At 52.8% G+C, this 16,746-nt stretch overlaps 1 protein-coding gene across 1 annotated transcript in view; it reads right to left on the bottom strand.

The window, feature by feature from the left end:
• Positions 1-16,746, bottom strand: part of ARHGEF17 (Rho guanine nucleotide exchange factor 17) — a 235,461-nt gene that overhangs the window by 13,863 nt on the left and 204,852 nt on the right. The window contains exons 8-15 of the mRNA XM_077808016.1: positions 15,851-16,027; positions 14,883-14,933; positions 10,237-10,346; positions 8,669-8,754; positions 5,913-6,031; positions 3,269-3,482; positions 2,224-2,297; positions 271-457 (exon numbers count right to left, since the gene is read on the bottom strand). Coding sequence (XP_077664142.1) covers positions 271-457; positions 2,224-2,297; positions 3,269-3,482; positions 5,913-6,031; positions 8,669-8,754; positions 10,237-10,346; positions 14,883-14,933; positions 15,851-16,027 — 1,018 coding nt within the window. The remainder of the gene's footprint in view (positions 1-270; positions 458-2,223; positions 2,298-3,268; positions 3,483-5,912; positions 6,032-8,668; positions 8,755-10,236; positions 10,347-14,882; positions 14,934-15,850; positions 16,028-16,746) is intronic.

The raw sequence follows: 16,746 nt of genomic DNA on the forward strand, positions 1-16,746 counted from the left end.
GAGACTGGAATGCTGCTCTCCTGAGTCCCAGGCTAGCACCTGACCACTGGGCCAGCCTGCCTCTCCTCACAGCTATCCTAGGAACCTCCTCTTTGTTTCTGATGCCTCATGCACTCACAGGCCTCAGTGGTGTCCCCTGTGTCCCCTTCCTCTCCCGGGCAGATACCCAGCACTAAGCCTGCTCCTGTGGTGCCGGGGTCCTGAGTCCATCCCCGCATCAGTCCCTGTTTCCTTCCAGCCCCGGATGCGCTGGCATCTTGTACCTGAAGCTTCTCTTGAGGCCCGGCACAGCAGCGATGCAGAGGATCCTGGCCGAGCACACCGCTATGCAGGCCTCCACTGTGGGCTCCTTCTTGATGCTGAGAAGGCAGACCTGCCCCACGTAGCCGTCGCTGTTACACACCCACACCTCGTAGGCGTTCTCGGGGCTGCTGTGACTGGGAGAAGCACAAGAGAACTGGAAGGGGGCAAAAGACAAGGAAGTTTCAGGTCATTTTTAAATTGTACTGAAAGGCCTTCATGATGAACGTCTCAAAGCAGCCGGGCCGGGGGCAAAGCAGGGAAGGAGGGCACAGGACAGAGGACGCGCTCTCTCTCTTGGTTTGAATAAAACCAGTTTCCTTTTCAATAGTACGGTTCATCCCAAATGATACACACGTGTCACCGTTGGCATGCAGCCACCTGTGGGGTGGAACATAGCAGCTGCTTAACACCTCACTGAAACACCACCCTATGGTTTAGGACAGGAGGTGAAGAAGAATACCGTTGCCAATCCAAACTGCAGGGGAAATTAGAGATGTACAATGCAATGGAATTTGGCCAGGACACCAGGGCTAATACCCCCACGCCTCTGGAAAAATGTCCCAGGACCTCTAACGAGGAGAAGACCCCACTTCCCTGGTGCATGCATGCAGGGGGGAATGTAGTCGGGTCCTGCTCTCACCTCCGTGTGATATTGGGGGGGCAGAAACATAGATCTGCCCCCCAATATTTCCACTGTGAGGGCACTAGCCTGTTTTGCCATGCCAGGAGCCACTCTCCGTCCCACAGAACGGGGGCGTTAGTATTGTTCCAGTGATGTGCAGTGATGTCTCCGGATCCCTGGCTTGAACTTCGTCACAACCAAAGAGAAGACAGCGCCAAAGCCTCCCTCCCACGTCTGAGGCTGAGCCCTGCACGTGTTCGGCGGGGAGCTTCCTCAGCCCTGCGGGAGAGCGCCTGCCATGCAGCTGCGATCCCTTGACACACCTTGCTGCACTGATTTTGCAGAGAGCCCAGTAACCTGAGCATACAACAGTCCCGAGCCCTGCAGACAGGTATCCACAGCGCAAAGCAAACGCAGTCACAGCTGGCACCACCTGGTTGCTCTGCAAAGCAGGGCCAGGGGCTTTAAAACAGCTGGCAGGGTGGCGAGGGCATGCGTGGCTTGCCCTCGGCTGTCCTGCATCTGCCCTGTGCAGACAGAGGGCTGTCAGATCAGCACGAGGATCCCATGAAGAAAGAACAGCCCCCGCTTCTCTGCACCTGCAGCCAGTGACGCACCCCACCCACCAGGCCAGGGGTGACCTGTGTTAAGGAAGGGGCATGGGTTTCTGGCTGGGTAAAAGACTTAAGGGCCTGTTCTTGTCAGCCTGCAGGAACTGCATGAAACTGGGGCTTGATGTGACCTTTGGGTTCCCATAGGAACACGCCTCTGCAGATCAAGGCCAGTGGGCGGCAGCTTTTGTCTCTGGAAACAACACAGAGCGCTCGGGGCTGCACTGGTCCCCACAACAAGCAGCATCTTGCTCTCGGGCACCAGGTGATGGTGGTGGGGGTGGGGGGGAGCGGAAATAGGGATCAGGTATAGTAGAGACTAACAGCCAAACCCAGACCAGGACACAGAGAGGTTTGGGATCTGAATCCAATTTTACAGGTAGCCCTTATGGGCCCAACCTAAAGCTCACTGAAGTCAGTTGGAGTCTTTCCATTCACTCCAAGGGCCTATGCCCATAATGGGCCACACCAATCCCACCGCTCTAAAGAGCCTCAAACTCTGGCGTTTGAAATCCCAATCTGGACTCAGATCCCGGACACCCCAAAATTCAGATGTGGGGTGTGGTTCAGGCTCTTCTCTACAACGCAGTGGGTTAATGCTACACCAGAGGTGTGGGAGGGAGCTCGGGGACAAGGGGAAGGGAACTGAGCAAACTCTGTAGGTCTCGTTATCAAAGGCCAACGTACTTGCATCCCGCTGCGTGTCTTCATAATCGGGATCGCCTTCAGGAATTCCGGGTCCAGGCAATTTTTGTGAGAAGCTGGACACAGGAAAAGAAAGACAAGAAAAGCTAGGTCAGCGAGCCTGTGGCTATAGCAATCAATAGCAGTAATTTCAGACCGCAGCAAATGCCCCAGGCCAGAAGGCTTTGCACAGCATAGAGACAGGGACCACAACACCCACCGCTGAAATGCAGCCACCTCTGGGGTGGAACGCCGCAGTTGCTTAACAGCGCACAACACCACCGGGCAATGGGTTAGTGCAGGAAGTCGAAAATACCGTGTTCAGCTGAAACGGCAGATGAGCTGGGCAGCATGTCTTTTACCAAACTGGAATTTGGCTAAATCCTGCATCTTGGCAGGGGGTTAGACTAGATGACCCTTGTGATCTTGTCTAACTCCATGGGTTTATGATTCTAAGGCACAAAGGATAACACCCCCTCTCTGAGCAAAACATGTCTTGGGATCTTTCAATGACCAGTCAATTTCATTTAGCACAGGGGTTCTCAAACTGGAGGTCGGGACCCCTCAAGGGGTCGCAAGGTTATTACATGGGGGGTCGCAAGCTGTCAGCCTCCGTCTCAAACCCCACTTTGCCTCCAGCATTTATAATGGTGTTAGATATATAAAAAAGTGTTTTTAATTTATTTAGGAGGTCGCACTCAGAGGCTTGCTATGTGAAAAGGGTCACCAGAACAAACGTTTGAGAACGACTGATTTAGCACCTCCCCAACACCACACTGGGGCTTTGACAGACACAGAAGGAAGAGTGCCACCTGATAGGTTATCAGTGGAATTTTCTGCAGCAGCTAGGGTTTTCCTTGGCAGTCTCCCAGCCCAGAAGTGACCCAGCCAGCCCCTGCTTAGCTAGCTCCCTAGCCAAGGAAGGACTGATTCTCAGGGATAATACCCTAACTGGAGCCCTGAGAACAACTCCCACTGATATCAATGGGAATCTTCCTACGGCATTTAGTGGGGATCACATCAGGACCCCATTTGCGGAGCTAGTTACCCAGTTTCTTCTTGGTGTCCTCGAAGGCCTGCTCAAAGCTGTGCCGTGCGTCGGGGTTGGGGAACTCGAAGATGAAGGACTCGGTGCCGTCGGCTTTGGTGGTGGTGAGCTCCACTTTGTTGGGAGGGAAGGACATGGTGAAGGAGAGGGACTGCTTCTCTGCCAGCTCCCGGTGTATGGCGGCCATCAGGTCTTTGATGACGTCATCCAGGCTCTGGGGACGCACACAGGAACGGGAAGAGCATTTTTAATCTGGAGGGGAAGCGGGCTTCAGGGAGGAAGGATGGTCTTGTGGTTGAGGTGGTGGATGGGGACCTAGAAGATGAGGGTTTAACTCCCAGCTCTGCCACAGATTTCCTGAGGGATCTTGAGCGCGTCACTTAGCCTTTCTGTGCCTCAAGTCCCCATGTGTAAAAGAGGGTGACAGTGCTCCTTTCCTGTCCCTATAGGGTGTCGCTGTTTTGGGCAGGGACTGCCTCTCACTGCTCATCCACAGCTGATGGGGGAGGTTGGGGACTGACTGTGAAGGGCCTTGGAAGGGAAGACAAGGTGCTTACGTTCGATGTGACAGAGAAAGGGGAGCCCGCAGAGGGGCTCAAAGAGGGGGCAAAGCGACGGGTGAAGGAAATGCAGCAGCAGCAGCTATGAGGGGCTATGAGGGTCACATTCCTCCAGGCCAGAGAGAAGGATGCTGCGGTAATCGAGGTGCCAGATGATGATGCCAAATTCAGCATCAGAACCTGGGGACTGCCATGCTGCCCCTAGCAACACCAGCCTCCCCTGGGAATCAGGGTCTGATTGGGTCTAATGAGGGTGAATATAAGTGGGGGCTAACGTGCCACAGTGGCTGGCGTTCAAGGAGCAGTCACCTGTCATCAGAGTGGGGATGAAGAAGCTGCCTCTTAACAGCTGGAGTGTGGAGCAAAGTGTACAAAAATAAGCAGCTCTAAGTGGGCAGAGGATGGCAGATTTGAGCGTGATTTGGCTGGGCGGGGGGAGCCGGAGTTCAGGTTCCAGGGTCTCACCCAGTGCCCGAAGCACGTTCTGATCTGATGGGGCCACAATCTCATGAGCTTGTCTCACCAGACTGTGGCCCCAAATGGCAGAAATCTCAGCCCCCCCGGCTTGTTCTTGTGGGATAGGCGCAGTCACCAGCGGTAGAGATAATACAGCCCTGATCTGGACTGGGGTCTCTATACACCGCTACTGTGACAGGACATAGGACCGGAAGGGATCTCGAATTGAGTCCCCTGTTATGGCAGACAACCCCTATCTGATCATCATACTCATCCTTAACGCTGATCTAGGAAAAACAAATGGGGCTTGTGGCCTTTTTTTTTTTGCTTCTCTATGATGGACAAAGAAAGAGGCTCAAAAGATTTTTGCTTGTTTCTTACATTGGAGACAGCACACACCTCAAGTCTTGTCTTTCCCGTTTTTGCTGCAAGTCTCCTTGGAGAACCAAGAGAACGGGAGCAGGAATTTTCCAAACCACTAGCAGAGGGATGGGGCAGGGTGTGCGTTGTTGGATCTTTAATAACGAGGGCTTTTCTCCCCACTGTTTGTCAGGTGTTCAGCTTAGACAGAGGGTAAAAAACAAACAAGCCACAAAAAGGGCCAGATCCCTCCCTGGTGTAAATCAGCGTCGCTCCATCAAAATCAATGGAACTGCGCCGATTGCTTCCCTGCCTGAGCTGCTGAGGTCTCACGTCAGACCCTGCTCATTCTCCAGTCAGACAAAGGGAGAATAGAGTAGACAAGACCTTAGTTACTAATTTCATAAACCAAACAAGGGAAAAATATCTATCAGAGAGGTTACAAACCCCAGTCCCCCGCGGGCCACTGGATTGTGTTAATCAGAGCCTCACGATTAAAGCCATCTAGGCAGCTCTGTACAGGCTGGAGTCTGGTTTCTTTCATGGGAGGGTCAGTCTGTTAACACTGCTCCATGAGTTGCTTGTGAGCTGTGTATGTGCCCAGGCACTATGAGCTACAGCCTTTTACCCTCGCTTATATTGACTTACCATGCTCTATGAGTATTCCCAATACAGTCACTGGGCACACTCAGACAGTATGGGTAGAGATCAGACTGGATGATCACAGTAGGTACCTGCTGGCTTTTAAATCTATCCCGCAGCACTCCCCCATCCCCCTGGCATATCAGAATCCTATCTGGCCCCTCTCCTGCATAGCCCATTAACCCTGCCCCTCCTTGGCCTGGGATAGCCCCTGGGCTGCAGGTGCTGGCAGGGTAGACGGGGTGAGGGACTCTGCTTAGATCCCCTTTGACCACTAGTGCTGCCTGCCGAGCGCAGCCGAGGAAGGAGGCTGCAGCGCTTGGCAAAGCAGCTGCTGGGAAGGTTTATACAAACATACAGCAGGCTGGGAGCTCAGCACTGCATGGCTTGGAGATGGAGAGAGCCCTTGTAGGGGGATCAGGTCGGGCCCTCCGCTGAGAACCTCTCTGAAAAACTCTGGGTGCGATCTGGCCCAAGGAGCAGTATTTCTAGGGTGCCCAAGGATGGGTCATCTCGGGCCCAGCTGGCCTTGCAGTGGTCGGACAGGGCTGATTCCATGAGCCTGGGAGATGGTTTAAACTGGAGCCCCCAGCCCCTGGCTGTCCCCATGAGGAGCCTGCCCTCACCTGGTGGGGGAAGCTGAGGGTCTCGGAGAGCTTGCTGACTTGGCCCAGTGTGCTCAGGTCCTCGTCCAGGCGGCAGATCGTTTTCTGGATGCTCTCGCGGTTGGTGGACTGGGAAGCCCCTGTGTGTCAAACAGAGCGACAGGGCACATCAAGCAGCGGCTGGGCTGAGACGGTGGGTGGGGGAGGATGGATCCCAATACTTCCCCCGCTCAACGTTTCATTTAATTCCTTCTCCCCCTGGATTCTCTACTGCCACATACAAACCGAGCCTCATCCGGGTCTCACTCCAGCTCCCCTCCTGTTCTCCAGCTGCTGATATTGTTAGAGTCACACAAGACCCCATCCCCCACTGACTGCTAGGCTACCAAGAACTTCTGTACAGCTGATCTCGGACCCAGCCTTGTCTGGCCTCAGGGTGCAACCCCCTTTCTCTGGCTCCCCTGTCCCCCTGCTGCATCTCTGCTCGGCCACCAACATAAATCAAATGGGCCAGCTGACCCCGACCCCATGCTAGGGATCTTCTGGGGCTGCCCTGCTCTGCAGGGCTGGGACTGGGACATACTCTTCCAGCCCCTTGGAGGTGCCTGCTGTGCTAAGTGGGTGAAATTCACCCCAGTGCAAAGGCCCACTTAGGTCTGCACTGAGACCACTGGATTATCCAGGAGCTGGAGGAGGGCACGCCTGCATCATGAATATCAGCTGGAAATGCAGGCCCCAGGGGCTTGTTCAGCCTGTCAGCTGATGGGGCACAAACCCTGTGCTGGCCTGCACGTGGGTGAATTTAACCCAGAGAGGCTAGGCCATTACTGCTCACGGATCCCTTCTGCCAGGGCACTTCAGGGTTGTGAAGCCCTCTGGGAGGGCTGCTGTGATGGGCATCAGGCAGCGCGACTCCTCCCCCACTTTCTCCCACACTCATTGTCTGCAGAACATTGCTGCACACAGCAGCCAGCTGGCTATGCTCAGTGTGAGGGCTGGGTTCCCATGCACGGAGTGATTCCCACGCGGCAGAGCCCCTGCTAGAGTCATCAGGACCCATGGCTCGGTGAGTCATTCCCGAGTGAGGTAGCCTCCCCCCAGCTGCCCTGGGCCCGCTCGCAGCACTGGTCCCCGGATGCTGGAGCTTGGGGGCTTCCTGAGAGAAACTGACGCAGGAGCCGATGCCCCCTCTGGCGCCAAGGGATTAATGTGTTTACACCATCAGGAGCCCTGGCCAAGGGAGGGCCAGCCACTCCCCCAATCCTTCCACCCACCCACTCTGAGGAGGAGCCAGTCACTAGGGCTGCAGCAGCTACTAAGCAATTACACAGGGGTAAGGCCTGGGGAGCAACTCCACTCCCACCCTGTGGCCCGGGCTGGGGCGGACTGGCCCCTAATAGCTAGCTGAGTTACTCAGGCCGGGTGCTGGTGAGAGGATTGGGGCCTTGAGGCACAAAAACCTGTGATTGTTTTCATGAGGGTTGAAAGGGGCTATAGGACCAGATTCTGGCCCCTCCCTGCCACTCCACCCCCATCTCCCCAGGGCCATGGCAAGGATGGAAGTGGCTGGACTGCTGTGTGCTCTGGCTATTTGGGGTTGCAGGGGAGCCTGTGGATAGCTGAGCATTAGAGCAGACTCCAGGGTCTACATCAGCTCCAGGAACTGCTCAGAATCTGGGTGGCGCCCAGGTGTCCCCTTCGGCCTCCCGCTGCCTGGCCCGGGCCTTCTGGGAGACCCTGCCCCACAGTCTGTTATACAGTTTGCCCTTTGTTCCTGTTCTCCCTAGAAGAGGCCCAGTTTGGAACACAGTGGTCACCCTGCACTAGCCGGTGCTGGGCAGGAGGACAGGAGCCCTGACACATGCGTGAATCACAGAAATAACAGATGGAAAAGACTTGCTGGGCCACCTGCTGTGTCCTCTGCTGACATTTCCGATATGTAGAGAGGCTATAATAGACATTCCCAATGCTATATCTTCTACTGCTTTCTGCAGTCCAATATGAAATGCACTGAACGGTTCAGTTATTTTGTATGCATCTATTGCTAAGGAAAAGATACAGTAGCATGCCCTGGGTTGCTAAGCTGCAAACCACAGCTACTGGGAACTTCACAGAAACTGAACTCAGATCCTCCTGCCTCGAAAGCACAGGCATTTGCCACTTGAGCTAAAGAAGAATCTCCACTAGCTGCTGGCAGTGGAGGGCTTACGACACACAGTCAAGAAGTTCTGAGTCTAAACAGCAGAGGGCAGTGATGCACATCGGTAGCCAGTATTTAACTCAATAACTGAGTGAGTCGTCTGCAAATCCCTATAAGAATACTGAAGTGTGCGACAAATAGAGCCCAGCACTCCAGTAAAAGTTGCATCTCTGGAGCTATATGGGGCTTGGTAGTTATAGCATCTGGGGGGGACACGAGGGCTTGTTTCTCAGCTATTTAAATGTTCATGTTATTGAAGTTTATTGTAAAACAGCTGAGCACAGCATCTGTCCCTGTAACAATTTTGTTAAACGCAGCACAATACAGCACTTTACATTGGGGAGCTACTCGATGGGTCTTCGCTCAGCATGGACAGAACAGATGGGGGACCCTTTGCTGCTGAGCCAGTGTAACAGGCAGGGGCTTGGAGAAAAGGCTCCCGAAGGCGGCATATTGTAAGCCCTTCGGGGCACAGGCTGTCTTTTCGTTCATTTGTGCAACGCTAAGCACACCAGGGCTCTGATCTTGACTGGGGGCTTCCGGGCACTGCTGTAATACAAATGATGTCGGTACAGACCTTTCACAATGTCGACATCCTCCAGGGGCAGTTTCCAGAGCAGTTTGTACTTGCTGGCTATGTCTATAACACTGGCAGCCGTGTAACTGGAAAAGAAAAGACATGAATGAATTCCCAGAGCGCAGTCCTGAATGCGACCACTAGGTGGTGAGGGTGGCAAGCTGAAGAGAGCCACAATTAACAATTAACACAGGAACTGATCACGGGCCTAAAAATAGGGCCAGCAGCTGGGCTGTCTTGGCAGGATGAACCCAGAGTGCGTCACACCCATCTCTTTTCTCATGCTCGGCACTTTGGGGAGTTTGGGTCCCATCCCTGCCTGCTCACGGGAGCACAGCACACAGGCCGGGCATGTTGCTGTGGATATGCAGGTGTTTCGAGTCTGGCTCCCGGGGTTTATTACCAGGATGGGGAACAAGGCTGGCTTTGGCTTTAGCATTTCAGGGGGTCCCAGCCGAGTTAATCCCCAGCCCATACCTCCCACAAGGCCCATTGACCTGCTCTGCCTCAGCGTGGCGGGCAGAACGCCCAGGGAGCCAAAACGCCACCCTTTCTATTTTGGGATGTGCGCGGATCCCAAAATAGATCCCAAAACGCCCAGCTGTGGGGAGTGCTGGGACTGAAAGGGGGAGAGAGAATGGAAGCCACAGGGAAACAGCAAGGAGGAAGGGAAATTGACATCCCTGGTTGGGCAGATAGGGACCAATCCTGCGTGGCATTGAGTGTTCTCAACGCACTGTGAAGTCCGTGGGTCTGATCCCACCCTACAGACGTATGGGGTGCGGGGCTCTTGCAACAGCCCCTGGCACCCACAGACAGGGATTCTCTCTGGGCTCTGCTGGGGGACTCCAGAGGAATCCCCCACCCCCAGGGCAGGCTAATCAGAATGCCGGGTCCCACCCCCTCTCCAGCCACCCTGGCCCACTTTCTGCCCTGTGCCAGCCAGCTCCAGCCCCCGCAGCACAGCAGTGACTGTGAAGGGCTGGGCCATTGTACCCCTGCCCTGGGCAAACTTGCCATCACTGAAGGCCTGGGTGTTGTGATGGAGCTCAGTCCCTCGCAGGATTGGGCCTGTCCTGTGTGTTTAGAGACAGTCTGTGCTGGGGAAGGGCACGTGTGCAGTTGACCTGCCCTGCTCCAAATAAATCGGTGGGTGCGGGCTGGAGTGGGCAAGAGGCTCAGATGACTTTGGACAGTACATGGGGACCAATTCTTCCCTGCTGCCCCACTGGAGCCAATGGCCTGGCCTGGGTACCCACAGAACACGGTCCATAGGGCAGTTCTCCATTGGGGTCCTTCAGTCTGGACAGTGTTTGGATTCTTATAAAGAGACAATCCAAGCTGGATCAGAACCAGCCCAGGGGTTCGGGCTTAGCAGAGGAAACACCACACACCACAGGTGCTGGTCCCAAACTGCCTGCCACTCAGGGGAGGGCCCTGGGGTGGTTGGGCTGGGGTGAAAGCAGCTGTCTCTGGGTGTGCACATGTGGCCCCCATCCCCACGGTGGCAGGCAGTGGCACTGGGCGAGCCCTGACCCTCTCTCCAGGCCGATTGTTGCTTTACTCACAGGCTCACGGAGCTGCGGCGCAGAGAGCCCGACTTGCGCTTCAGGGTGGTGCAAACCAGCAGGTCCGTGAAGAGGAAGAGCGAACGGTCCTTCTTCCCACCCACTGCCTTCTGCATGGCAACAAGGGGGGGGGGATTAACCCTTTCACTCCCCAAACCCAGGTGATGGCAATACAAAGAAAAAAAAGCAGCACATTTAAAGGCAAAACAGGTTCTGGCTGATGCAGCATCAAAGTGAAGGATCTGGGGATGAGAGGATGATTCTGACCCCCCACCCTTGCCCGATGGACACTGGACTGCAGGGTACAGGCTAGAGATATTTTTAAATGGCTTGCCCATGAGCGAGCCAAGCTCAGATTTGTTTGTCCGACAAGACAATATGGTTGCCCCAATATTGCTTTTTGAGGTCAAGATGACATTTAAAATTCAATAATTATGGGACAATTCTCAAGCTCACCTTCTGCTCAGCCCTTATTTCAGGCTCAGCCTCCAGTGACGCCAGCGGGAGCTTAGCTGGAGTAAGAACCTCTGGATCTGGTGAGCTCTTATTAATAAAGAGCCACCTTTTGTAGGCACCGGATTGACGTTGCCAGGCTTGTGTCCGGTGTATAGTACCTGTCCTGAGGGCCAGGACAAGCTGCTGGGCTGATCTGAGTCTAAAAGTCCCAGGTGCACTGACTGCTCAGCACATCCTGCCTGAAGCTAAAACCGAATGAGCCGCCTGCCTCAGCTTCCTCACACCTGCCGCTCACTAGCAGCTGCAACTCACCTGCCACATTCAGAATTAGCCAGGACAGGGCCCGAACAGTCAGCCCGAGCCTGACTGCAGCAGAGCAGCTGGCCAGGCTGGCAAACTGTCCATTTGCAAAGGAACTGAGGCGGGAAGAGGCCAACTTTCATCTGCACTTCAGGTCAGGCACGCTGCTCCGTTAATCCAGAAGTCCTGACTCTCAGCAATAGCCGCTGCACCTTGGTGCCTTACTAGCCTTGCGTGGAAGCTGGCAATACAGGCTCAGAGAATTGAATCAAGGCTGGAAAGACGCCATCACAATACAGTAGGGTGTGATCAGCACATCAGCAAGGCTGCACAGCACGGTCGGCGGGGTTTGCTGAGAGGAGGAGAGTGGAGGGGGCAGCCTAATCTAGCACGAAGGGCAGGTGGAAGCAAGGACCGCGGTCGGAAGATGGGCAGAGCCTGTCTGAATGAGCAGCCTTGCTCGTCGTGGCCTGAAGCATGTTCGTGGTGCCTTGGAGCCGAGCTGGGCGACAAGACATCACTCGCTCTCTGTCCTTGCTCTGCAGGCCCATGACAGATGAGATCGACAGGGGAGCACATGCTGTGTTACTGAGTAAGCGTATGGCTGCAGCTCCTGATCCTTAGGCTGCACTGGGCAGGTCCTGCTGAGCTATGGAGAAGAACAGTCTTCAACACCAAGTGCCCTAACCACTGCAATAACCTACTGTAAGGTGCATCTAATGTCTGAGGCCATTACTCCCATTTGCAAGCGCTTGGGCAGAGGCCGGGTCTTCCCTGTGTTTGTACAGCACCTAGCCCAACGGGGCCCCGATCCGGATAAGGGCTCTGAGCGATACTGTAACACAAAGAAATAACCACAGTAGGACCACAGAGTCATCCTAGAGATCGGTGATGGGAAGGACCGATTACTGTAAGTCACCAGCTCATCCCACCTCCAATGCATGTTCGCCCTAAGGCCTCTTGTTCAGAGCTAGTCAAGTGATCACAGACACCACTGTTTGCTGTCATTTGTGGGTCATCTTGAGTCTTTGGATGGTCGCCGGGCATTGCCGAAAACGCTGGCAAATCCTGACAGTTCCTCCGATCACAGCACAAACTAGTATTGTTGGAAGATTTCACTGAGATTTGTGACTTCTTGTTCTACTGCTTAGAAAATGTCAGTTGTTCTGTTGGGGCAGTGAAGAAATAATATCATGTGACTTAAGTAACTAATGAGACTCTACCAATGGCAGCAACGTACGAAATTAACGGTTCATGAACCAAAATTGGTTTGAAAAATCTATTTGGCATCTGTGACTGACAAGAAGTGGAATTAACCTGGGAGCAGCTCGTGAAGGGTAAAACGGGGCCGAAGCAACGGCTAATATTGTTTGCACTGAGTTATTTGAACTCTATTCTTGACCATTCTCTCTCTGCTTTTGACCAGTTTCTCACCCCACTTACCCATGGCAATAAACCTTTTTCATTGTTCTGAATAACCTGTGTCTTTCCTGCTTGCCCTGCCTGTGGTTCCTCCCAGATTTCTGGGGCTGAGCTCCCAGGATGTGCCCCGAGAACCGTGTCCGTACAAACTCACATGCTCTCTCTCCTTGGCAAATCCAAATGACCTTGGGTCATAGCTGGTGGAGCAGGGCTAACGCATCTGGTGAAAAGGGGCCTATGTATTTTGATCAGCACTGGCAGGCTGGTGCTGCGTTGTTATGGAAACAGCCCACAGAATACTTGACTGGGAAATGCAAAAGCAAGCTTGCCTTTCTCTTGTTTGAAAACCCCTGGGTTTCATTGCATAAGGGCGAGAAGGAGGCAGTGAACATGCTTCTTTTGAAAGCGGCCGCGTGCGCTAGATGAATGAAGGTTTCAGGTTTCTCTCTGTGGTTTTGTAGCACTTTAAATAGACCACACTCCTCCACAGCAACTGGAGTCAGCGAATGACAGAAATCAGGGGGACAAAACTTCTCTCTAGCTCTCCCAGCCCATCCCCACCTGCTCAGGGCTTTATGGTATAATTTATAGATTCGAAGAGTGTAATGCCAGAAGGGATCGTCAGATCATCTATGTCCAACCTCCTATATGTCACAGGGCATTACATGTCACCCACTTTCCCCTATACTGAGCCTAATGATTTGTGTTTGGCTAATGCATCTCTTCCGGAAGGGCAGCCATTCCTTCAAGTGCCTTGTCTAACTGAACTCCCAGTATCTCAAGTGGTGCAACTTTAATCACTTCCCTTGGGACACCAGTCCACAGTCACAGTGCCCTGGATTATCTTGGAGGGGTTTAAGGTATGACAGAGTGCCCCATGGGGAACTAATCCATAACAAATCCCTTGTACCAAAGTTGATAACCTGAGAAGAAAAGGGATTAAAACCTGACATGTTACAGGTGCTTGGGAGACACGTGGTATTAAGGTTCCATTTATAAGTGGTCTATAAAAGGTTAATAAATGATCAATCAATGTTCTAAGCATGTGACAGACATGAGTGGCATACGTTATGAATGGCTAGAAGGGGCTATAGATGGCCATAAACCATGGTTACAAGAACCACATGACCTACTGATATATGGATTTGAAAGCCAGAAGGGATCATCTAGTCTGACCTCCTGCATAACGCCAGCCAGAGAAAGTCACACAGTAATTTCTACATCATGCCCACAACTTCTGTTTGAGCTACAGTACCTCTTTAAAAAAGATATCCAGTCTGGATTTAAAGACTTTCCACCCTTCCAATGGTTAATCATCCACACTGCTAAAAATCTGCACCAGGTTGGACCCAATAACAATCTAAAACAACTGATTAACCATTTATTAATGTCTATTAACCCTCTATAAACAGAACCCCCATATAAAGTCTGATTTGTTTGCATGAATGATGTGGTTTTACTTGCTGAGAAGGACACTGTTAGCAAAATCAGTGCACAATCAAACCCCCTTAAAATCAATGGGAATCTCTTCTCTGACTTATATGGAATCTGGCCCAGGCCCCCAGTGTTCTGCCTTCTAGAAGTTTAGAATGCTTGAATCTTCTTTTCATATTCCATTCCACCTGCCCATCCCAGTTCTCATGCTGGGCCCCGGCACATACCTACCTGAAAGCCACCCATCGCACAATAAACTGGCACCTGTAAACCGTGTTGCCAGCATCACTTGGCATCAGAGAGGCAGGATGGCGCAGGAGTTAAGGCATTCACCTAGGCCTTGAAAAAGACCTGGGTTCAATTCCCTGCTCTGCCACAGGCTTCTGGGGTGACCTTAGGCAAGTCTCTCTGTGTCACAGGTGGCTATCTGTAAAATGGAGCCAATTGCACTGTCCTACCACACAGGGGTGTCCTGATGCTAAATAGATTGTGAGGTGCTTAGCTACTGTGGTGATAGGGACCATAGATGTACCTTTGATAGATTCAGTTCGCTGACCAAAGCAGATTTCCCCTTCCAGAAAGTCACAGGAAAAGCAGCCCCAGGGTGCTTGCGTTGCCTTTGCTGTACCTGTTCTGCGGCTAAACAGGGTCTGTGCTCTGGTGGAGACTGTCACTACATTGCAGAAGGGAACACCCTACATGGCAGAAACAAGCTCAGCAACAGCCACAGAGCTCCCTCCCCAAACTCCAGGCCTTGCAATTATTATTCACTGGCTGTATAAAGCACCAAGGTGCACTTGACTCCAGGGTCTGGCGATTCAGGGGAGATCTACCCTCTGGGAGCCTTGTGTACTGCACTTGGCTCTCTGCTCTGCACACGTCGCTGCAAGCGCTCAGCAAGCCTGGAAGATGACCTTGAAAGCTCCCATTGCCTCTGAGAGAGGTCACGTCTCCGAGTCATGAGGCCAGGCGCGCATGGAAGGGGCAGGCGGGGACGAGGGGCAGTGATGGTAGACGGGGAGGGCGGCTCTTACCACTTCCACCACCATCTCCTGGCGTAGGAACCTCTGGAGCGGGGCCTGGAGCTGCAAGGACAGAAACAAAAAGAGTTGTGGGAGGCGCCACGTGTTCTGTCGGTCTCAGTGCTAACATCGGAGCGGGCATGATAATGCGGACAAGGCCCTTGCTGTTAACATGGAAGGGATTGATTCAGGACATCACAGCAGCAGCAGGGTTTTAAGTACTCCTCTGTGCTCCGGGACCATCTTCCAACAGAGGGGCTCACCTTTATGAACATGACTGAATTGCTCCTCAAACCCTCCCTGTAGGCGAGGAGCATGAAGGCCTAGCCACAAAGAGGAGAAATCAGGCTAGATTGAGAGAAGCAGGGTTGGACTGGGGTGGCCCAGAGACAACAGATAGGAGCTGTCTTAGGAGAAACCAGACAGGAGTATCTGAGTTTCTGGAGAAACCGACAGGGGCCAGCTTGGCCGGATACTCTGGGTAAAGCCACTGGTGTCAAATTACCCCTTCCCCAGGGCTAGCAGTTAGTTGTGAAATTCAGACTCAGAACTAAACTCCAGCAGGGTTCAAAGAAGTTCAGATCTGGGGTTTCGCTTCAGCCCCTTGCAGAGTTAGGGAACAGCCGTCGCGTTCTAGTCCAGATCCACAAGGTCCCAAAGCCTGGGTGTGTTCGGACTGGGGTGCGGCCTGGGCCCCATCTCATGGCAGGGCGAATCAGGGGCTGAAACAATCAGTGCAGGATTGAGAGACAGAGAAACGAGGTTCGAAGGGGCTTGTGTCCCCCGACGCAGCGCTGGGCCGGAACTCTCAGCTACCACAGCTCAGCCACTCGCCCAACCAATGGACGCCTAGCTAGGGCTACCTTTTTAACCGGCCTCTAGCTCGTGCCCCTGAGAATGCTACCCGGGGCCACTGCCCTCTCCAGACAAAGGATGCGGGTAGCCAGTGGTTTGCCTGGAGCGCTGCATTGCATACGTACATCCTCCATCCCTTCGATGTGGGACTCGATCTCCTGCACTATCCTGGCGTTCCTCTCCACCTCCTCGGCGCTCTTCATCCCTTTGTTTATCTTCTCGGCCACTTGCTTGATGTTCCTCTGGGCGTCTATTAGGAAGGGGTGGTCGGGGTGGTCCACGGGCGTGTGCTTCAGAAGGTCCTAGCGGAAGAAATATTGAAAAAAGTTAAGGTACCCAAAACAGTGCACTGAGCAACAAAAATGATAAAGGTCTAGAAAACATGAGCTAGGAGGGAAGATTGAAAACATGGGGTTTGTTTAGTCTGGAGAAGAGAAGACTGAGAGGGGACATGATGACAGTTTTCGAGTACATAAAAGGTTGTTACAAGGAGGGAGGTAAATTGTTTTCAATAACCTCCGCAAAAAGAACAGGAGTACTTGTGGCACCTTAGAGACTAACAAATTTATCGGAACATAAGCTACAGATGCACAGAATGGAACATATAGTAAGATATATATATACACATACAGATAAGTTAGAAGTTACCATACAAACTGTGAGAGGCTAATTAGTTAAGATAAGCTATTATCAGAAGGAGGAGAAAAAAAAAAAAACTTTTGTAGTGATGATCAAGATGGCCCATTTAGACAGTTGACAAGAAGGTGTGAGGACACTTAACTTGGGGAAATAGATTCAATATGTGTAATGACCCAGCCACTCCCAGTCTCTATTCAAACCCAGGATAATGGTATCTAGTTTGCATATTAATTCAAGCTCAGCAGTTTCTCCCTGGAGTCTGTTTTTGAAGCTTTTCTGTTGCAAAATTGCCACCCGTAAATCTTTTACTGAGTGGCCAGAGAGGTTGAAGTGTTCTCCCACCGGTTTTTGAATGTTATGATTCCTGATGTGAGATTTGTGT

This window comes from Eretmochelys imbricata, chromosome 1 (assembly GCF_965152235.1).
Source record: "Eretmochelys imbricata isolate rEreImb1 chromosome 1, rEreImb1.hap1, whole genome shotgun sequence".
Classification (NCBI taxonomy): Eukaryota; Metazoa; Chordata; order Testudines; family Cheloniidae; genus Eretmochelys; species Eretmochelys imbricata.